General features: G+C 37.0%; 1 protein-coding gene and 1 pseudogene across 1 annotated transcript; one reads left to right on the top strand and one right to left on the bottom strand.

Annotated features, from left to right (window-relative positions):
* The first annotated feature begins 1,281 nt into the window (after positions 1-1,281).
* crfb2 (cytokine receptor family member b2) lies at positions 1,282-16,500 on the top strand. The gene is made up of 7 exons (XM_016255878.1): positions 1,282-1,342; positions 4,399-4,531; positions 5,967-6,139; positions 9,845-9,993; positions 10,799-10,949; positions 11,501-11,610; positions 14,195-16,500. Exons 2-7 carry the CDS (start codon positions 4,407-4,409, stop codon positions 14,849-14,851), a joined length of 1,365 nt encoding a protein of 454 aa, XP_016111364.1. The 5' UTR covers positions 1,282-1,342; positions 4,399-4,406; the 3' UTR covers positions 14,852-16,500.
* Positions 16,501-18,131: 1,631 nt separating this feature from the next.
* Positions 18,132-23,931, bottom strand: part of LOC107569727 (interleukin-10 receptor subunit beta-like) — a 12,091-nt pseudogene continuing 6,291 nt past the window's right edge.

The following is a 23,931-nucleotide window of genomic DNA, read 5'->3' as shown; positions in this document are numbered from 1 at the left end:
CCAGCCTCCTCAAGTTCAATCAAGTTTGTTTACTTTTCTTTCCTAAGTCAATGTATAATTCAGTGTAGGTGGAAATTCGATTGTGCTACTTATTAATGTGATGACACATGGACTGTGATAAAGGCCTATTTATAATGTCACATCAAAATGTTATTTTAACAGTGTAATATCTCGTTATCACGGGGAAAACATTGTTTTTATGATATAATATGTCATTATTATAAGAAAATATACCAATTTAACGACACATTATATCGTTATTACAACAGAAGCATATCGTTATTACAAGAAAATGTGTTGAAGAAGACTTGGATTACTAGAAGACAGAGAGACAGCATTGCTGCAGTAGGTTTAGGTAACTTCCAGGTAAGTCTCTAGGTAAGTGTGTGTTCTCTTGACATTCCAGACAACTACTGAAGGTTTATGCACTTTATTATGCTCATGATGAGACCTGAATTGCAGGTGCATGTGATTAATACTCTGGTCACTTGCTGCGTTCAAGTCCTCCTGGGACATTTGTACTTACCAGTTGAGTAATTATGATGTCAGGTGCGTTCAAATCAATGATGGCGATTTAACTTTTCAACATAAAATTCAACTATTTTTTTAACTCTACATCTACAAAATGATGAATAAAGAATGTACATTGTGTTTTTGCTTTTTTCTGTTTTTATTCAATTTATGGTAATGTAAACTGAATCATTATATATTTTATGATAATTATACAATACTATAATATTTTGTATATGTAACAAAGTTTTATTGTACATTACAAAAAAGTAATCTTTTTTTTTCATTTCAACAAATTTACCATCAATACAGTCACTGCATATCTATAGTCTTTGGCGGCGTCCATTGCATCAGACACGTTTTCTCACTGACACGCCCCCAACTCAGAAACTCGGGGCTTAAAGAAAATCAAGTTTCCCACTCGTAATAATGACTTTGTGATGCCGTTCATGTGCTTTCAACTCGTAAATACGATCTATCTGTCATGACTTGAACGCACCGTTATCGCTTTTCCATCGGTGCTAGAGCCGGAGCCCAACCACCACTTTTAAAGGCAAACTTACTTTGTGGCATTACCCGATATTCATAGTGGCCTGTAGGGGTCACAAAGGTGTTCTTCCATTCGTCCCCACTCTGCATCTGGATTAGATTGAATGTGCTGCGCAGGACAAACTTGCTGAAGATGGTGGCTCCACGCAGCAGTTCCATTGGAGCTGGGATAAGGGGAAGTGGGTAACAAGATTTGAAAGTTTTTTATGGAGTAAGCGGTAATCAATAGTGTTTGTGAACCAGACATCATTCTGGACCCTTTGCCTGAGGCTTTGCAATACAGGTAATAATGTTATAAATAATATTATTATTTTTTTTTTCGCAGACTAATCGATTCACATCATAAGACCTCAATATATCGTCAGTAGCCAAAAGCATTAATTTTGTGTTTTAGTTACACTTAACATGATACACTGCAGGGGCAGTTGTTAGGCACATGGTTGGCTAAGAACTGATGCCATGAATCATATTTAAAAGAAAACAAAATTATAAAATAAAAAAAGAAGTCTGGCAAAAAGGGGCAGGGACCAAAAGGGCAGGTTCTTGAGCACATCTTTGGGTTTGTGCATGTGCCTGCTAATAACAAAATGGGTCGGAGCTGCTTCATTAGCAGATACGGGTCTGAGCCAAATCTGGTCCAAATCCATGATCCTATGTGTTCTGGATCCGTCACACTGTGTAAGTGTACTCTGATCCATTCTGTGGCTCAGATGCAGAGCCTGTGGTGAATCCAGTGTGGAGTCAGTTTGTCATATAGGTATTCAAACACATTTTTAAATTAGATTTCACAACTTATTTTTACCCATTTTAATAATTAAATTGATAGAAACTAAGACATTATGCTGTTTTATGATCTAATACTGATTCTGTTCTGTTGGACAAATGTCATATCCAAAAATCAAGAGTGACAGCTTACTTTTTTCCATTTTCTGAGACAAAGAATTTTCCCTTCTTAAATTTTTTTATTAAATTCTTACATTTCAAAGAAATAATAATAAAAATATGTTTAGATAACATTGTTTGTACTCATTAAATAGATACAATTTGTTGGTTGTAATTCTAATGTTTAATATAACATTTTACATTTATTATTTCATGTTGTTTTATTTTATGATATTATTTTATGGCTGACAGGGCGCGTGTAAACCGCGCATGCTCACTGATCTTGCGAACAAACCACGCCCTGTTGATGTCGTCAGACAAAAGCTGTTTTAAAGCAAGGCTATGCAGCGCGTCGCGGAGGAGACCAGAGATGCTTTTTAAAAGGATGTCAGTGGAGGAACGGCTTCAGCACGCTGAATAAATAAACTGCTTTCGTGGGGAAAAAACCCATCTTATTTAATTTAATGAATCAACAGCCTATATGCAAATCATCAACTTAACCGTACTTGCCTATAAACATTCGTGTTGGACTGCTCTATCATTTAGAGCGTATATTTACACCGAGGAAATGCTGTTTTATATCAGAAGTTACGGCACTGGGTTAATTAATTTCTATGGTATGCGCAAAAAGTGATTGACTTTTGCTTCAATGACGTTAAGGCTGTAATTAATGTGATTGGTTATCAAGGCACACGTGAATGATTTCTCCCATGGTAGAGCCGCGGAGGTTGATATCTCCCCACATTTAGACCATCTCTGCTCAGACGCGAAACAACAGGAAGACAGAAACGGAAATAGCAGAAGAACAAAGAAAATGAAAGTGTGTGAATGCACTATGGATTATTTTTGCAATTTCAAAAGAAAGTGTATAATGGGGCAGTATTTAAAAAGTATTATGTGAGAAAGGGGAATAGAACCTGTGAAAAATAAATCACGGGATGTCTCTGGGAGAACAGATGAGAAACAACTGATTGATCAATATCACGTAAGCGTTGCAAAATGTATGTAATAGCAAGGATACTAACAACCATTGCTTTGTTTCACCTGGGTAAGTATGCTATTACATTTATATTTGCTCTTCTGTTTAAAACTTGTTGATTAGTGTTGTTAGATTCCAAAAATTCTCATTTGGGCTATAGTTTATTGTGACATGGACCACACCATGTAAAAAGTAAAAGGGGGGTTCCATGGCAAATCAACAGACTCACAAAACAAAGCTTTCCTAGCTGAATTTTTATTATTCTCTGAATACGTGTGCTATTTTGTTTGAAAATTATCTATTTTTTAAATCTCGAAAATCAAGATTTGTATTTTTTTTATACAAATAAACAATTTATTTAATACAACCAACATTATTTGATTTGATCTCTTAAATCTTGAAATGTTCCAAAATTTTGGTAATACTAAGTGGTGAAATAAATTAAGCTATTCTTCTTGATTTTGATTCAGTGCAAATTTATATATATATATATATATATATATATATATATATATATATATATATATATATGAACACAGTTGGAAGATGGACACAGTTTTTGTTTTATCCGGTGCAACATATAACATCCAATTGTAAGATATAACACCAACATGTCAGAAAAAACCAAAGCTGAATCACTAAGTTGGAAAAAGGATAACCCCCTTGTGTCAGTATTTTGTTGAACCACCTTTTGCTTTAATTACAGCCTTTAGTTTGTTGGGATATGTCTCCACTAACTTTGCACATCTAGACTTTGCAATATTTGCTAACTCTTCTTTGCAGAACTGCTTAAGTTCAGTTAATTTGCAGTTATTTCACAGATTTTCAACAAAATGTGATTATTTTAAAGGAGTTCTTTATACCAACTGTGTTTGTGTGTGTGTGTGTGTGTATATATATATATATATACACACACACTACCGTTCAAAAGTGTGGGATCAGTAAGATTTTAAATATTTTTTAACGGAGTCTCTTGTGCTCATCAAGGCTGTATCTATTTGATTAAAAATACAGAAACACTGTAATATTGTGAGATATTATTTCAATTTCTAATATTGGCTTTCCATTTTATTATACTTTAAACTGTAATTTATTCCTGTGATCAAATTCTGTATTTTCATCATCATTACACCAGTCTAAAGTGTCACATGATCCTCAGAAATCATTCTAATATGCTGATTTATTATCAGTGCTGGAAACTTCTGTAAAAAACATAAAAAATCGTACTGATCCCAAACTTTTGAACGGTAGTGTGTATATATATATTTTTTTTTTTTCAACAAAATATTAAAAATTAAAATTGTATTTATGATTATATTTATTTGTCCAATTACATTTTACATGCATTGGTTCATAGAGCTCTGTGTTGCAAAAAAGGTGAAAAACATTTGGATGGTATTAGACTGCTCTAAAAAATGAATTAAAATGTTACTGTATTTCACAAGTTTATCTAAATGTATTGATTTTTCCCTCTTTAGGACTGTGCATGGACTTACCTGCCCCTGTACATCTGGTCCTGTCTTCACAATATTTAGTCCATTTGTTGTCCTGGAAAATGGGGCCAGGCTCACCTGATGGTGTCCACTATACAGTCAGCGTGCATGCACTCAAGTATGTGATGTACTGTTTTCACACATGGCAAAATAGAACGCAGAAATAAGTAATTTGGTTACTAATTGGAATGTATAATATATATAATTTTTTATATATTCCATTCCACTTTTGCATGGACACTATTTTTTCCTATTTGATACTGTAAAGTTGCTTTGACACAATCTGTATTGTTAAAAGTGCTATATAAATAAATATAAATAAATAAAGGTGAGTATATAACGGAATAGAGGGAAATATGCAGGATTTTAGAAACAATACAGCATTATAAAGATATGTTGAGAGGCTATTCCTATTTCTACCTTTAAACCTAACCAAAAGCATTTTTCAGAAATATGTACAGTATAAAGTTAAACATGACAGACATATGAAATTACAATTATTTATGTATTGCGACAATGTCAGAAGAGCTACACCGAAAGTAGTCCAAGCGACAATGTGTTGTGGTCGCAGTACTTTCTGGTAGGATATATTAGTTTTGTGTGAGTAACAGCAACATTTAAGTTCTTAATCACTTGAAATATACTTGAGCATACATCAGTGTGAATTACCTAAAGTGACTGAAATTGATTTGAAGTGTAATTTGATTGTTTACTTTAGCTCAGGTCCATCACTTACATAGAGAGGGCGGAGTTTATGACCTATACTGCAGCAAAATAGTTTTGGCTTCACTTTTCAGGACGTGTGAGGCACACTTGATTTAAACGCACATCACAGTCTGTGACGAAGCAGGCGAGAGCCAGTGAGCGTTTTGATATCGTTGCTGTAAAACCTTTCATAAAGCTTCTTGATTTGGCATTTAATGAATTTGTAATGAGCACGGATTTTGGGTCTGTTCCTCGCAATCGTTTGGATTCTAAATATTTGGATTACAGCGCACAAAACCGATTACTTTTGTGATTTTTATGTTGTGTATTTTATGGTTCTGTTGTCAGTTACAGCATGCCTTGTGTGTCCCACAGCAAACAAAATAAAAACTACATTATAAGTAATGGTTAAACGATTACAGAAACGCTAGGAGTTGGGAGTTTGCAAGGAGTTGGAAGCATACAGAAGCCACACAGAATAGAATGAAATGTTATCATTTCATATTAAGTAAACTACGTTTAAAAAAATTAAATAGAAAACAATTTATACGACAACTGAATGCATTATAATCAAAATGATGAAACAATTTCAGTATTCATGTAGCCTATTCTGTAAAGTTGCTCATATGAAATTAATTTACATTTTAGATGCTATCGATATGTAAATATTATGTTTAGATGTCACTATTGTACGTTTCAGTGTCTATGCAGATGTAAGTAAATGTGTGTTAGTTCCACACTTTATGTAAAAATACATATAAAAACTAATTCGAGCACATTGGAAATACAAGTTCAGTTCAATTTGAATGGATGCTAATTCTGATTCTGATTCTGTTCTGTGTTGACAGTCGGGGCGAAGTGGTGGTGAAGGAGTGTGAAAAGGTGACCTTCCCTCTGCAGTGTAATCTCACAGAAGCCTTTTCTGATCTGGAGGACACCTATTACGTCAGTGTGTCTGCTGCTCTGGGCAACCTTACCTCACCATCTTCCTTCTGCAACCCATTCAAACCCATTTATAACAGTAAGAGAGAGACAGTTTCCTGTGATTTTTATTTGGACTATTTTTATTTATAGGCCTACATAAACCACAAAACATGCCCCATGGATACGATCTTGGATTAATGTAAAGCTTCTGTAATACTTGTTAGGGGGGGTTAATTATACAGGTCTTATACATCAAGTCTAGTCAAGGCACCTTTATATATGTGACCCTGGAGCACAAAACCAGTCTCAAGTCATTGTATGGGTCAAAATTATCGATTTTTCTTTTATGTCAAAAATCATTAGGATATTAAGTAAAGATTATGTTGTTCCATGAAGATACTTTGTAAATTTCCTACCGTAAATATATCAAAACTTAATTTTTGATTAGTAATATGCATTGCTAAGAACTTCATTTGGACAACTTTAAAGGTGATTTTCTCAGTATTTAGATTTTTTTGCACCCTCAGATTCCAGATTATCAAATAGTTGTATCTCAGCCAAATATTGTCCTAACTTAACAAACCATACATACAGTGGGTACGGAAAGTATTCAGACCCCCTTACATTTTTGTTTCTGAGCTCTTCAGGCAGTTCCTTTTGACCTCATGATTCTCATTTGCTCTGGCATGCACTGTGAGCTGTAAGGTCTTATATAGACAGGTGTGTGGCTTTGCTAATCAAGTCCAATCAGTATAATCAAACACAGCTGGACTCAAATGAAGGTGTAGAACCATCTCAAGGATGATCAGAAGAAATGGACAGCACCTGAGTTAAATATATGAGTGTCACAGCAAAGGGTCTGAATACTTCATGTGACATTTTCTTTTTTAATAAATCTGCAAAAATGTCAACAATTCTGTGTTTTTCTGTCAATATGGGGTGCTGTGTGTACATTGAGAAAAAAAAATTAACTTAAATGATTTTAGCAAATGGCTGCAATATAAAAAAAGAGTGAAAAATTTAAGGGGGTCTGAATACTTTCCGTACCCACTGTAAATGGAAAGCTTATTTATTCAGCTTTCTGATGATGTATAAATCTCAATTTCGAGAAATTTACCCTTATGACTGGGTTTGTGGTCCAGGGTCACATATGTAGCTCTTTATACAATACAGTTTGTTTCAAAGCCAATAGCTTTGATAGACAATAGTAAACAATAGTCATTATTCAGTTGAAATCAGTTCATTGTTGATTCAGTTTGACTCAATAACTGGGGTGCGTTTCCCAAAAGCAATGTTATCTTACTATTGTCGCAAGTTCCATTGAACTCTATTGGTAATGACGGAACTAGCGACTATAGGTGCTTTAGTGAAATGCACCCCTGCTCAGCTTGGTTCAGTTCTCATCCAATAGTGTCTGTGTAGTCAAGTCAATAATATTGCCAAACATCAAGTGTCCCCAACTAAGCAAGCCAAACGGCGTCATTGGCAAGAAACCCAAGTTCCACTAGTGAAAGAAATGATGGGGGGGGGGGGATACCTTATGAGAAACCAGGCTCAGTTGGGGGGGCCGGTTCTCCTTTGGCCAGACAAACCAACGTGATTTGGTTTAATTCCAGGCTGTAACACAAGATTATGGACTGATATATTTCAGAACAGTTCATCCAGTTTCTTCTCCTTTGAAAATCAGGATATATCAGCCAGCGTTTGGTGGGGGGAATCGAAGCTGGCCATAGGGTCTGTGCAGAAGACTTGTCTGGTTCTCATGGTTTCAAAAAAAACTCTAAACCTTGTCCAATTGTCTATGAAACCTATGTAATTCTGCGGGCACCACTTAGACATCCAGCCATTGAGTGATGACAGTCTGCTATGTATCTCGTCACCACGGTAAGCAGGGAGGGGACCGGAGCATATTACAGTGTCTGACATCCTACTTGCAAGTTCACACACCTCTTTAATGTTATTTTTAGTGATCTCCGACTGGCGAAGTCAAACATCATTAGCGCCGGCGTGAATAGCAATCTTACTGAATTTACGTTTAGCATTAGCCAGCACTTTTAAATTTGCCAAGATGTCAGGTGCTCTGGCTCCCGGTAAACATTGGTCTATGGTGGCTGGTGTCTCTATTTTCACGTTATGTACAATAGAATTGCCAATAACTAGAGCACTATACAGTCGCCCTGCGGTGGGGCTCTGCAACTGGAACGGTTCAGTTGTGCGGGACTTGCTAAGACTTGCAAAGTTTGGATATGTGTCTCTAGTTCTGAAATCTTCTCTGTTAGCCTGACTGTCCCCCTGCATTTATCACATCCCTCGCCGCTGACAGAGAAGGCTACACTAAACATGTGGCAAGCAGTGCAAGTGACAACAAAAGAAGTTGCAGCTATAAACCTCCGGCTTGCTTAGATGGGGATACTTAATATCCAGCGATATTGTCAACTTGATTGCAAATAATATTATTTAAACTGAACTGAGCTGGATGATGACATCACTGAATTCAATGATAATTAGAAAATTGAGAGTTTACTATTGTCCTTTTGCATCATTGACACACTACTTTCTTATTATTACTGTAAAGCTGCTTTGACACAATCCGTATTGTTAAAAGCACTATATAGATAAAGGTGACTTGACTTGACTATGACTTACCGTGATTGATTCCAACTTGTAAAAGATGGAGCACGAGAGAGAAAAGAGATGGTCAAGCACAAATGACAATTTAACAGGCTAGCGAAATGCTAATGCGCTGTTCTAGTGGTTTAGATTATAAAGCTAGCGATGTCAAAGTAATTTGATAGACAATATCACATTATAAACAGTGAAAAGGTTTTTGCCCCCTTCCTGTTTTTTTATTTTAATTTTTTGCATTTTTGTCACTTAAAAGATTCAGATCATCAAACACATTTTAATATTACACAAAGATAATGCAAGTAAATACAAAATGCAGTTTTTAAATGATGATTTCATTTATTAAGGGAAAAAATTGTCCAAACTTACCTGGCCCTACGTGAAAAATTAACTGCCCCCTCCTGTTAAATCACTAAAGAACTGTGATTAACCACATTATTTTAGAAAGCCGAGTTAAATTTCACTAACCAACACAGCATTTCATAAAAAGAACATCACCCCAACAGTCAAACATGGTGGTGGATGGAAGCATGAATTCTGCGCTCTATCAGAAAATCCTGAAGGAGAACCTCCAGCCGTTTGTGACCTCAAGCTCAACCGCACTTAGGTTATGCAGCAGCACAATGATCCCAAAAACACCAGCAAGTCCAGCTCTGAAAGGCTCAAGAAAAACAAAGTTAAGGTTTTGGAGCAGCCAAGTCAAAGTCCGGACTTGAATCCGATTGAGATGCTGTGGCATGACCTTAAACAGTCCATTCATACTTGAATACCCTCCAATGTTGCTAATTCTGCAAAGAAGAGTGAGACAAAATTCCTCCACAGCGATGTGAAAGACTTATCGCAAATGCTTGATTGCAGTTGTTGCTGCAAAGGGTGGCAAAACCAGTTATTAGATGTAGGGGGCAATTACGTTTTCACATAGGGCCAGGCAGGTTTGGACAGCTTTTTTCCCTTAATAAATGAAATCATTATTTCAAAACTGCATTTCGTATTTACTCAGGTTATCTTTGTGTAATATTAAAATGTGTTTGATGATCTGAATCATTCAAGTGTGACAAATGCAAAAAAAATAAAATAAATAAAATAAAACTTTTTCACACCACTGTATGTATATAATCACGTGGTACTTGTGTAGAATGTCTCTTTCAGCATGTTTTTTTCTTTTTTTCTCTTACAGCGACCTTTGAGCCTCCGCTGCTGACAGTAACTACATGTAATCAGTCGCTCTGTATAAGTCTCAGAGCACCTGCTGAGAATCTCTACAGGGTCTACAATTCATTCAAGTTTTACTATAGATTGATGGTCAGCAGTGAAGATAGAGCAGAGGTGAGAGAACAAACTGGTCATGGTTTAATTTGGGTAAATTGAACAGATAATAAGAGAATGATAAGGAACTGTTCCAGAAAAGAATGGTAAGGAACAGTTCCAGTTATTCTTGAGCTTGTTTCAGCACAGAATGATTACAAACGGTTCTAACTGCTGTTGAAACCGTGCTGCTAGAATGCAGTGAAGTTGCCTCTCAGGATTGGTCACTTGGCTACTAGTTTCTCTCTGCAGCTGGCCAATTGTGCTACAGTATTTGAGCAAAATAAACAGAAATATCTGATCTTCCCTCATTACACGGTCGCTGTATCCCATACTGTTCAGCAACGGCTGAAACATTTGTACTATGAGGTCTGTTATCAGCCCTACATAGAGTATATATTTTGAAAATATTTACATGTATATGATGTATAAATATATTTAGTATGTAAACATAACATTTTTCTTAAATATGTACATGCATGACTACCAATACTATAATGAAATTTTGGTACCGTGACAACACGTACAGAATTGTGAATTTAATATTGTAAATTTAACCTTTAATCATCACAGCCTTAATCATTTGTTTTTCACTATGGAATATGGTCTGAAAGAAGACATACTTTCAGACCATAAAACAATCATGATGCCAGTTCATTTGAAAATAAAATTGTACAAGAAATGATTGCGGCTGTGGCATTAGTCAACGGCCACATCTCCCTAGGTACCCATCCGGTTAATCGCTGCCCTTTACAGTAGTGTAATGAAAGTAAACTTTTCAACAACTGCAAATGTTGTATTTGCTGCTCTTTGTGTTCACTTATAGTTTCATGTGGATACTGAAGGGTTAAAGAATGTGACCCTAAAGGACCTGGCCCCTGGCCGAAGATACTGTGTGAATGTCAGTATCATTAATCACAGCCCACCCAATAGACCAGCAGTATGTGCCTCCACTCCCGAAAGAGCAAATGTTTCAGGTACCGTATTTTTCTACAAAATGCAATAGACTCCAACAGTATTACGTTGATGCTGTAGATTAAAAAAATGTAGTGGCTAAGTATAATGCATCAACTAATCATGTCCTTGACAACAGTTTCAATTTCAGTAGCTCTGATTGTTCTTGTATTTGACGTATTGCAAGAGACTGCTAACCAGATCGAGGTGCGCACCAAAAGTGCTAATGTGAAAGCACTTTAATTCATATAGTATCGTATCGCAAATCATCAAGTCAAGTCACCTTTATTTATATTGCAATTGAGATTGTGTAAAACAGCTTTACAGTGTTAAACAGCAAAATAATGTTTCAAGGATGCAAACAAAATTAAATTCTGCTGTAAAGCAGCTCTAAAAAGCCAAGCATTGCATTGAACTGAACTCTAGTTTGGACCAAGCGATGGCATCAAGTGTGAAAACGCCCTTAGCTAGAAAACTGGTTAAACTATAGACACAGCTGAAATACTGAACATGTAAACGTTTTGTGAATTTGCCCCAAAGTATGCTAAAATCCAGTGTTGTATATTTGTTTTAGATGCCATTATCTCGGTTATCCTGTGTCTGCTGATGTTGCTGTTAGTGATGTGCACACCAAGATTTGTTTCTCACTGTTTCTGTGTAAAAAGAGATCTTCCTTCAGTTCTGGTAAGTCTAGTCTTTTGTAACTCAGAAGGTCATGGCAGACATTTTTCATTTCAAGAAGAGATGCAAGAGACTTAGTTTGTGACTAAAGTACCTAAACAGAGGTATATTAAAATTAGCTTTAGCTTCACAAAAATGACTGTTTTCAGAAAGGTTCTAAAGGAATAGATCACCTAAAAGTTCTGAAAATGTACTCACCCTCAGGCCATTCAAAATGTTAGATGAGAACATATCTGGAGAAATTTCCACCACTTGCTCACCATTGGATACTCTGCATCAGGGGTGTCCAAACCTGCTCCTGGAGGGCCCAGAAGTGTCACCTGAATCAGCTAATCAAGGTCCTCAGACTCACTAGAACTTCCAGGCAACTGTGGTGGAGCTGGTTGGAGCTGAACTCTGCAGGACGTTGGCCCTCCAGAAACAGGATTGGGCACCCCTGCTCTGCAGTGAATGGGTGCTGTCAGAATGAGAGTTCAAACCGCTTATAAATACATCACAATAATCACAGTTATTTAACTTGACTTCAGCTCATTAATTAACATCTTGTGAAGTGAAAAGCTGTGTTTGTAAGAAACAATTCCATAATTTTAACTTCCATAATCCATCATAACTCCAGTGCTATTCCTTTATATAAGGCTTCCTCCATTTTGTCATGTCACATCAAAATCCACCAACATTGTTTTGAGCTATTTTAGACATTTCTTAATCTGTGCATATTTCTCTACTAATTCAGACGATACCACCGGAGAATTTCAGCCGGAAGCAATGGTTTGAGTTAAAAACATTGTAATGATGGATTTGTTTATTACAAACACGCAGCTTTTCACTTAATTAGATGTTAATTGATGGACTGGAGTGGTGTGGATTATTGCGATGTTTTTATCAGCTGTTTGGACCCTCATTCTGACAGCACCCATTCACTGCAGAGCATCCATTGCTGAGACACTGATGCAATGCTACATTTCTCAGATCTGTTCGGATGAAGAAACAAACTCATCTTGGGTAGCCTGAAAGCGAGTAAAGTTTTTAATTTTGGGGTTATTTTTATTATTTTTTTAATACTGTGCATTTTAATTTATTTTAAATAATTGACTTACAACTGGTTCAACCAGCAAGTTTTCTCAAAGTACTTTATTGCATGACATTGCATAAAGCATACATCCAAATCCTTTTAAGAATAATATATATATTAGGGCTGGGTGATTTGGCAAAAAATGTAAATCTCGATTTTTTTCAGAACGTTTGACCGATTCTCGATTTTTAACTAGTCAACTTGGAAAATGTAACAACAACATGATTCAAGTAACTACTTCTTTATTATCCCTGTAGTTAATGAAAATTATTTTCCAAGTGCACCACACATGGAGTTGTCAACATGTTAAACAAATCACTTGTTAAATATTTTTGCAGAAAAAATGCATTAACTACAACTACATCTTGTACAAACTTGTCTTATACATATTATATGTTCAGAAATAATACAAGGAAAATGCTTTAAAAAATCTCAAAAGTCAAGGTAATTCAAATTCAAAATGACTGAAGGTATAACACCAGTAGACTATTAACTATAACTATAAATGTTCTGTAAAAACAATGAACAGCAGCTTTCAGCCTGTCACCATAATGCACACATGAAATATCAGACATACAGTAATAGTTCTAAACAGGTTTTTTTATTGGCTTGCGCTGCTTTTCCATTGTTTTTTCTATGTAAACATGAACGCGTTTGACTGCTGCGCTCGCGCCTCTTGCAGCGTCTCATGCATGAAACGGCTTTATAAAAACGCGGCGCTCAAGTTAAAAGAAGTTCTTCAAACCCCATCTTCTTGCATGTTTTTCCTGTTCGACTGCCTGGCTGCGTCGCGTCTTTGTTAAAGGGGTCATATGATGCTTTTTTAAAGATGATTATTTTGTGTATTTGGTGTAACAGAATATGTTGACATACTTTAATGTTCAAAAAACACATTATTTTTCAAATACTGTACATTATTGTAGGTCCTCTATGCCCCGCCTCTCTCAAACGCTTAGTTTTCTACAAAGTCCCTCCTTCCAACAAGCGCAGTCTGCTCTGATTGGCCAGCTGACCCAGTGCATTGTGATTGGCCGAACACCGCAAGCACTCGTCGGAAATGTACCCTTACCATAATCTCGAGCTTCATCTTTCAAAATAAACTTCAGGGCTCTTATCTATGCACAATCAGCTTGTAACACTCCAAAGAGAAAGGAAAACTTGAAATCGCATCATATGACCCCTTTAACACAAAAGCGCATTCTGTGTGATATGAGCGTGTCACGCGAGCGGTTAATCACATGCGCCGACATGGGGTTGGACTCGTTTTCTCTTTATTGTTATCATTGGCATATTGTCAAAGTGTCTAATTTTAACATTTGGTAATATTTCTATTCAAAATCAAATGTACAAAACATTACATTTGAATTAATCGGAAAAATCGCTCAGCCCTAATAAATAAATATAATTTTTTTTTTTTACAGTGCACAAAGCATCACTGCTCTGCTATTTTGTCCTATCACCTCAATTTCTGTAATTTATGACATAATCACTAATAAAATGCGTGTTCTTTTCCAGAGTTCATTTCAGAGTGGGAATAAAGTTCTTCTTGTCACTGCTGGTGAATACATTAACAATCTCTGTGAGGAGAGAAACTCCATCGAAAAGATAAAGACAAACAGAGAGGAAAATGACATGGAAGAAGAGGCAGAGGAGGTTTTGAAATATGAGAGACTAGCGGCACGCTATCTGGACACTGGAGGTTCCCCACTCTCTGTTTTTCCAATGTCCTCTAGCTCTGTTTTGCTTATGAATCAAACTCCAGATACAAGCCTTACGTCTTCCACAGATGCTCAGAGTGGTAGTCTGATTGTGTTTGGAGGCAGCCATATCCATACTGAACCAACAGCCTCTCCTAGGCTCCCTAAAGGAGCAAGCACACTTCAGAATTTAAGTTCTGTTTTTCCCACACACGTGGAGAATGAAGACAGAGAGAGCAGTGCAGATGTAAACCTGTTTTCTGTGATGTTAAGAGGAGTTTCTGATAAAGCTGAACCTGATAAAACCTGCACTACGGAAGATGTGCAGGAATCATGTCCTCAGCACCTGTTACAGACTTGTGCTACATCCACCTGGATTTCTGATCCACAGTCCCAAAACTCTCAAAAGTCCATTCAGATGAAAGTTTTAGAGGAAGATGATGATGATGATTTAGGGTACTTAAGTCGAAATTAGATTCCTGAGGAAACGAACAGTCTTTTACATCAATTGAGACTGGAGTAGATATGGGAATCTAAAAGCACACGCAAGCATTCAAAAAATTCTGCTAATATAGAGAGATGTATTCTGTATTTGTATACTTTGATTTTTTTTGTATTTTAAGTATTTTTATTCTTATTCTTATTATCTTTCAATATGCATTTCAGTCTGATGGAGATCATGGCATACCAACATGTATTATTCTTATTTGTCTGGATGAGGAACAAGTGTTTACTGGCAGACATGTTGACCTGGCAACTTTCTTAGGGGAAACACTTTGCTCTTAGGCATTTCCAAGTGAATAAAGATGTGAATTAGATGTTTTGTTAATGAAAAATATTTCATCACTACACTGAGTTGTCATCTCAGTCCTTTGGTCATTCTTACACAATGTGAATGCAATTAATAGGGCTTTTATTTTGAAATGTAGCACCACGGGCCAGGCAGGATTTGGAAATGGATGTAATGGCATACATAGTTTTTCATCTAATGAATGAGTTTTTACTACTAAGAATATAAATGTAAAGTGCTGTAATTTGAATTCTTAATAGTAAGAAATAAACTGGAGAGCTCTCTAATTCAAATGTAATAGGAGTACTAGTAAGAATCAAATTACTGATGAGAATTTAGCTCTCTGGTGGACACAGAGCCAGCAACAGCACTATAGAGTGGAACAGTCCGTTTCTCAAAGTAAAAAAGCAGTTTCTTTTCTCCATAGGAGATTTTTAATGAACTTAAAAGTGTTGGATTAACTTCCTATTTTCACTCAATTACCACTGAAAGAAATCGGCATCTAAAATAATGTTACAGCATCTTGATCAAGTCTTGACTAATATTTGACTTCAAACTGATATCAAGGTGCCTGCTGGGATATTGTTTCTACAATCAACAACTTTAAATGGATAATTTTTAATTTGTCATTTGCAATGGTTCATGGGATTGTAGTTCTTTCCCTCATTAAAGCATCAGGCTCCCCGTTAAATAGTTAAATACACGTTTTTGGCAGGCATCCCCTGCACTCCATGGGCTAAATATCATGTTATCGGAGTCGCTTCAACCCACAGCAACAGTGTTAATGTAGCCCAAGTCCGCGGTTTTCCCAACCAGTGTAAATAACATGATATTTATCCCCTGGAATGCGAATTTTAGCAGGGCAACCCCGCCAAAAAACTTGTATTTTACCCCCCGGAACATGATTTTTAACTGTGGACCCCCTTGAAACACGATTGGGCTAGTTTTGAGTAGCAATTGGGTGGGTTTTCTTGTGAAAACCTGGCAGGTGGCAACCCTGCTGCAGCATTAGCCGTTATGCTTTTTTGGCTAAAGGTTGCAGGCTTGCCTTCCAGTGGCTTTGATTAGTATCCAAGAGTGATTATAAATTCAGCGAGGCTGTAAAAGAACTGAGTAGATGAGATTCCTGTTCTGTGTGTGATGATGTTTAATGGCCCTGGCGACGACCTCTGTAGTCTCATTTAGCCCCTTGTTAGCAACCGCCTTTTTCAAGACATTGCTGTTCCTCCCAAAACATAGCAGCGTGGTTAGACAATTTCTTGCAGATTCGCTGCAGGAAATATTATTATTTATTTTCAACTAGTTGCTGTACAGTACAGTGCATGCATAATTATTCAGCAAGTTGATATTCTGATCAAACCACAATTCCATGCCACATTAATAACTACTGTTAATTTTGTTTATTTTCAGCGTGTTAAATCTCATTTTGGCCCATTTTATCTGTAAAAGAAAACATATAAGGCATTTTTCACTTCCATCCCTCATTAACAATTACTTATAAATGATTATATACTAAATTAATAAAGTGTGATGTTGTTTCAAATCTACCTTGTGTGCCATCATAGTACAATTAGTCTCAAGCATAGTCAGGGATGCAGTTTGGAAAATGGGATGTGGTTTATAGAAATCCTTACTCCACAAGAGAGAGAAAGACAAGAAATTGTGGCCTAAGGTGGAAGAAGCCTGTGCAGCTAGAAAAGCTGCATACTACCTGGGTGCTTATGCTTACATTACTACATTAACGGTGTTAAGATTCATTTGCATGTGTCTGCTATAAGATGAAAAATCTATGGACAAAAACCCTCTCTACAAACAAAGTTCCTGTTTGTGGCCGAAATTTGCAGCCTGTATGAACTAAATTCCAGACTACCAACTATGTTCACGTCAACAGATGATGCTTCTGTATTGTAAATAAAATTACTGTCTTTTGGTATAATTGTATACTTACATGAGATGACAGATATTTGGAGACAATCCAAATAATTAAAAAAATGATTTGAAGTTATGCAGTTTTTAAAATATGGACAAACTATGGCAGATTTACAAAATAAGCTAGTTCACATCTAAAGGTGAAAAGCTGAATGAGCCTTTGTAAGGTCAAGGAAAAGATGGAGAATACCTTCCTACATTTTTAGATAAAAATCAGGCTACTTTAAATAGAGTATTCATCAAGAAAAACTTAAAGGGGTCATATGATGTTGCTAAAAAGAACATTATTTTGTGTATTTGGTATAATGAAATGTGTTTATGTGGTTTAAGGTTCAAAAAACATTATTTTCCACATACTGTACATTATTGTTGCTCCTCTATGCCCTGTCTTTCTGAAATGTGTCGATTTTTACAAAACTCATTGTTCTGAAAAGCGAGGTGTGCTGTGATTGGCCAGCTATCCAGTGCGTTGTGATTGGCCGAATACCTCAAGCGTGTGACGGAAATGTTATACCCCTACCATATGTCCCAGCGTGATGAGACAAAAACATTAAAACCCATTATAAGCGAGGTATTTGTTGCATCCAGTGGGGACATAATTACTGATTATAATGACTTATACTGTCTTTTTACGCGTTGCATTGCGCCGCGTAAACAAAACCATGTCTGCATTTGTGATCGGAGAAACTACAAACAAGCGCTACTCTTCACTGCCCAAAACTCGCGTTTGAATCATCAGTGGCAAATTCTTTAAATATGAAAAACGTACTTACAGTGTACTTACACATAAAATGTGCTGCACACATCTGAATATTTGGGTTGAAGTGTTCTGGAACAGTGTTGTAAATACAACTTAACCACTGATTTCTAGTCGTGTCCTCTTTTGGAAGGCCAAACAAAGTAGTTTCGCTTTCACAACGAAACACACGGCAACAAAAATACTACAGCGAGAATAAAAGTTAGCCTTCTTTCTTTGCGTGAACATTTGGGCGGCGTTATGCAAATCTTGAGTTTAGTTTAAAAGAGTTTAGTCAGTGCACTTTAAAAACATGTCTGTCCAATATTGTTGCTACCCCATTTTGGTCTGGAAACAACATGGTGGAAAACTAGAGACAGATTGTCTGCGATGGACATGCTTTTGTTTTGAATTTTTGTGAAGGGAAACTTTGGTTGTTATAAACAGCATAAAATAGCTCCCCGTTACAGAAACTTTATTTTTTGCAAGAAAGAGATGCAAAACTATTGCTTGTTCACTATTGCTGCCAAACCGAGGCGGCTACAGCGGTCAATTGCGCTAAATTAAGCAGTGCCAATACGGCATTTATTGTTTTAATTGTGTTATACAATTGACAGAATTTGAAAGCTGGGACTTTGTAACAAAGCTAATGTTTAGTGTATCATTTTGTTCATACATCAACTGAAAAACAGCATATATTAAAAAAATAATCTTGGGATTTAAGAATCAATATCGGTTCATCAAAATGAAGACTGAATAAATACAAACAAAAACATTGTCAGTCCAGCCCTAGATGACATGACATTTTGTTTTCACAGAATAGTTTAAGGTGGCAAAATAAATTATCAATAATCATTGACTATGATACCGTATTACTACAGTCTCATTTCAGCAAGCAAGGGCTTCTGTTCTGTTGTGATGATCATTTCAGATTTCTCCTCACTGCTCTGTTTTACATCGGCTCCTATACAAAACTCATTCTTATGTGTCTGAATCCTGATTGGTCCTTCTATCTGCTGATTGTCCTGAGAGCTGTTTAGCTCCTTGTGCAATATCCTTAGCTCACAAAAGTGCTCCTTCAATGGCGTGCTCTCCTGCATGGCCGAAAGTATTGAAGACTGTTGTGACCAAAACTTTAAGAGAACAGCCAGAGATAAAGTCAGTAACAGAAAACAGCTCATTATGCTTTACCTCTCTTGTTCTTTCATTACTTTTTTTAGGTCCTCTGGCAGGTCAGCATCAGGGAAAATAATTCTGCATCCTCTGTAGCGCCAAACCACACAGCCAGAAAGATCAGGACAACAGCGACTAACACCACCAGAAAACTGACCAGGAGCACAACTGCTATAAGCCAGGACTCTACTTCATCTGAGCAGACAGATAAAACGGAACAATACAGGATGTTGAGATTAAAGGTTAAATCATCACAATAAAACATTCAGTAAATGTGTGCGACACCACAAACATAAATATATAAACATGCAGCATTTACAGTACAAATACAAACTGGTTTGCTTACTGCTGGAGGTGTTGGTTAAACAGGTGAAGTTGCTGGTCTGACCAGCAGTAGTTTACAAGAGGCTCCAGTCTTGGTAACATAACTCTGTTCTGCTCTCTTATTAGTTCTTCCTGATGAGAATAAAAACAAAGACACATTAAGCATGAAATGTCCTGACGATGTGAAGGACATAATCAAAATAAATGTTTGCTTTTGAAGGGAGATGTGTGTTCAGATTGGAAACTGCAGCAGGAGCTTCACAGAATGGGTTTCCATGGCTGAGCAGTTGCAAGCAAGCCTCACATCACCAAGAACAATGTCAAGAGTCAGCTGGAGTAGTGTTAAGCAAACTGACATTGGACTCTGGGAAGATAAATCATGATTGATGGGAAATTCTGGGTTTGGCAGATGCCAGAGAACCTTACCTGCCTGAATGCATCGAGTAGTTTGGTCAGGGAGGGATAATATTATGGGGCCGATCATAATCGCAGATGAATCGCCTTTCGATTATGAATGCGATATGGCATAGCTTGTCAGTGATCTACAGCTCTGTATATTAAATGCCACTCCATCTGATAGCAGGCGATGGCGATTTACTACTAATCACAGAACCGGCTTTACTGACGAGATGCGCATGACAATCACATGTGATTTATCGTGCAGCCCTATTTTCAGGGGTTGGGCTCAGCCGCTTACTTCCAGTGAAGGGAAATCTTCATGCTTCAGCATACCAAGACATTTTGGACAATGCTATGCCTCAACATTTGTGGGGACAGATTGAGGAAGGCCCTTTCCTATTCCAGTGCACAAAGCAAAGTCCATAAAGACATAGTTGGATGAGTTTGGAATGGAAGAACTCCACAACCCCATCAAACATTTTTGGTATAAACTGGAACAGAGATTGTGAGCCAGGCCTTCTTGTTCAAAAGCTTGAACTCACAAATGCTCTACTGGATAAACGGGAAAAAATTCCCACAGAAAAACTACAAAATCTTGTGGAAAGCCTTCCCAGAAGAGTGGAAGCTGCTGTTGGTGTCCCTGTCCCTGTAGTAGTCAGATGTCCCAATAAGGTCCCTAAAACAACCTTCTAGTCTAGGGCAAAGTCATTGTGTACATTAGCAAAGACTTGGGACAAATATAATGTAATTTAATGGAAAAACTGTTTGAATGGCACTATTGTGGCATGGTAGGATTTTAAACAGTCTTTAGAGTCATAGCACCACAGACAGGAGGCAAGTGGTGCCAGCGGTGTGCGTACACCAGTGTGGCTTCAATACACTGAATTCATATGAATTGACTGTCCTGCGGAGGAGAAGAATTGTTGAAAAAAATTATATTAGCTTTTTTGCGCACAAAAAGTATTCTCTTAGCTTTGTAAAATTATGGTTGAACCACTGATGTCACATGGACTGTTTTACCAATGTATTTCCTACATTTCTTGTTCTAGGAACACTTCAGTTAAAAATATCTTAATTTATGTTCTGAAGATGAACGAAGGTCTTTTGGGTTTGGAACGACATGATGGTGAGTAATCAATGACTGAAGTTTCATTTTTGGGTGAACTATCCCTTTAACACTGTGTTGTTACCTGGATGATCCACTTTTTATTTTTATTTTTTATGAGTCCCTTGATTGTCCTGAACACTTTTAAAAGACCCACTGTTTTCTAGCATTTTCTGCATATTTTAATCTTGTGAGGACAGTTGAGGGACTCATAATCAACTGTTACAAAACATGAAAAGGTGATCACGAGGAGAAAAGACTCATAAAGAGCAGTAGGGTGTAAACTTTAGGAATGATGATCTTTGAATTTTTCTTAATTTTGTTTAGAGCTCACATTTTTTTCTTTTAGTACTGCTTTTTTTTCCATTTAGCACTCCACAAGAGCTAATTACATGATAGAAGATAATGTTTCCCAGAAGACACCATACAATTCAAAACATTTAAATTACAATGTTCCATTTGTTCCATATTTCAGTAGTCCCTTTAAAGTTTTTATATCTAACCATACAATGTAAATTATTTTCTGCAGCAGCTCACTCGGTGTCCTCCAGTATTTTTCAGATGTGTTTAATCCATAGAACTTTGTTATTACTGTGAAGTGATGTGACTGGTGGATGTTAAAGACTTCGAGTTAAATTTAACAAGCATAGACACACATGTAGACTATATGGCAAATGTCCACAGACAAGTTATTGCATGTGAAGTAGAGGTCTTCACAGGTCCACTTGGATCCGAAAACCCGAGGTACGACCCGAGAGGGTTCGGGTCCAAAACTTTGACGAGTACCTCGGACATGGGTCGGGTTCGGTATTAGCGGCCTCGGGTAATTTAAAATAAACATGCTTTTTCCAAATGGACCCGATTAGACCCGAATTCTTTTAAACTATCCTGAATGACTTTCACTGTCGTGTTAAGTGAGGAATGCACATAGAAAAGGAGCATACGTTTATAACCTCGCACACAGAAATCATATTATAGACATGAGATCCATCAGGAAAATCCACTCGCTTCATTATGCTGTGTGTTCATGCAGGGCTTTTCTTTTTTGTGTGCAGAAACCTTTCGCCGGAAATCAGGTTGCAGACAACACTAGCGAATCCATGAATTATTAGGCTATCGATTCATTTTTTATCAAACTATCATGTTTATTTTTCAAATCCACTGGTCACAATTGAAAGCCGAGCTCAGAAATAGGCTTGTATCCATCAGGCAGGCACTAATATAAAGAAACCTAATAATAAATTGAATAAATCAAAGTAATGGAGAAGTGGCCAAATCAGTCAGCAGGACACCGGGATTTTTCCTGACTGACTGCGGGGCTGCAGGCTGTACACACGTCAATGCCGTTTACGTTCGGGTCCAGTCGGGTTCGAAAATAAATGCCATCGGGTCGGACTCGGGTCTAATTTCATCGGGTCTGTCTCGGGTCAGGTTTTTCTTTTAAAAAAATTTAATTTATGCACATCGGGTTCAGGTAAGAAGTGATTTGGGTCGGGTACAGATTTTAGGACCCGAGAAGACCTCTAATGTGAAGTAAGATTCACATTAAGTTATAGAAACTGATTATTTCACCAAAATCATACATATTTGAAATTCTGTTTTAAACTGAACAGTAAATGTGGTAAGTGCCAAGTTTATGCCAAATGCAAATGTATACAGGAACAAACTGTGATAAATGTTGAACACTAAATTAAATTAGCAATATTCTAGTAAGGGGGGGGGGTTGTTTTCTTGCAGCAGAGTACAGGTTGAATGGTTTTGCTTCGGGGCCCAAAAACTTCAAGACGTCAATGCATTCATTACCTTTTTTGTTTCTCCATTTTTCCAGAAACGAATGAGATAGGAAATATTTACAAAGACATCCCTCAAATTCTTTTTTTTCATAGGAGGATCAGTGATATCAACTTCTATTTGTCTTTTTCTGCTTCTCAGTTGTACATGAAGAGTGCTAATCTCAGCTGCAAACACAAAACACATACACATATAATTAAACAGAATGAGACACAAAATGCTAACTATTATTAATAAAATGCAATGTTTGATATTTAGTGTATTTAGGAAGAATTCAGACCACAGTCTCTAAAAGGGACAAGTTTAAACAATTTTTTTAAAGAATAGAATTAGAATAGAGAGTGCTAGAGTTAGAGGGTCAAATAAGGACGGAAGAGATGTGTTTCCAGGAGGGAATATTTAATGTAAAAGTGATTTTGTGCCTCTTTGGGATGGCACACTAAAGTGACGTTCACTTGAAGAACGCAAGCTTCTAGAGGGCACATAAGTCTGAAGTAATGAATTTAGGTAAAGGGCTGCAGAATGTTTTGTAGGCAAACATCAATGCCTTTAATTTTATGCTAGCAGCTACTGGTAGCCTGTGCAAACTGATAAACAGAGGTGTGACGTGCATTCTTTTTGGCTCATTAAAAATTGATATTGCTGCCGCGTTCTGGATTAATTGTAAAGGTTTGATAGAACTGGCTGGAAGACCTGCCAAGAGAGCATTGCAATAGTTCAGCCTGGACAGAACAAGAGCTTGAACAAGGAGTTGTGAAGCATGTTCTGAAAGAAAGGGCCTGATCTTCTTGATGTTGAATAAAGCAAATCTGCAGGACCGGGCAGTTTTAGCAATGTCAGCTGATCATCAATCATAACTCCAAGGTTTCTGGCTGTTTTACCTTTCCAAGATACTTTGAAGGACCTATCTAAGAGAAAAGACTCAAACCACTGGAGTGTGGTTCCTGAGATGCCATTTGCCAATAGGGTTGACAGGAGGATCTGGTGGTTAACCGTGTCAAAAGCAGCGGACAGATCCAGCAAGATAAGTATTGAAGATTTGGAATCTGCTCTTGCCAGTTGTAGCGTCTGGATCAATCAAACACACAATTTTTCATTTGATTTAACAAATCAGTTATTCATTAGATTAACAAATCGTCACAGTCCCCTCACCCAATAAACTGGGTGCCAGGATGTCTGCAATGACACCAGGCCCCCCTGGTCCCCATGGCAACTAATGCTGATATCACTGGTTTTATGACCCACAGGAATGGGAGTAGGGAAAATCACTACCTTTTTATAGGAAGAGACACAATGCACAGTAGAAAT

This window comes from Sinocyclocheilus grahami, unplaced genomic scaffold, assembly GCF_001515645.1.
Source record: "Sinocyclocheilus grahami isolate Dianchi unplaced genomic scaffold, SAMN03320097.WGS_v1.1 scaffold1375.1, whole genome shotgun sequence".
Classification (NCBI taxonomy): domain Eukaryota; kingdom Metazoa; phylum Chordata; class Actinopteri; order Cypriniformes; family Cyprinidae; genus Sinocyclocheilus; species Sinocyclocheilus grahami.
Note: the sequence above shows the minus strand (reverse complement) of the source record. Positions and strands in the feature narration are given on the sequence as shown.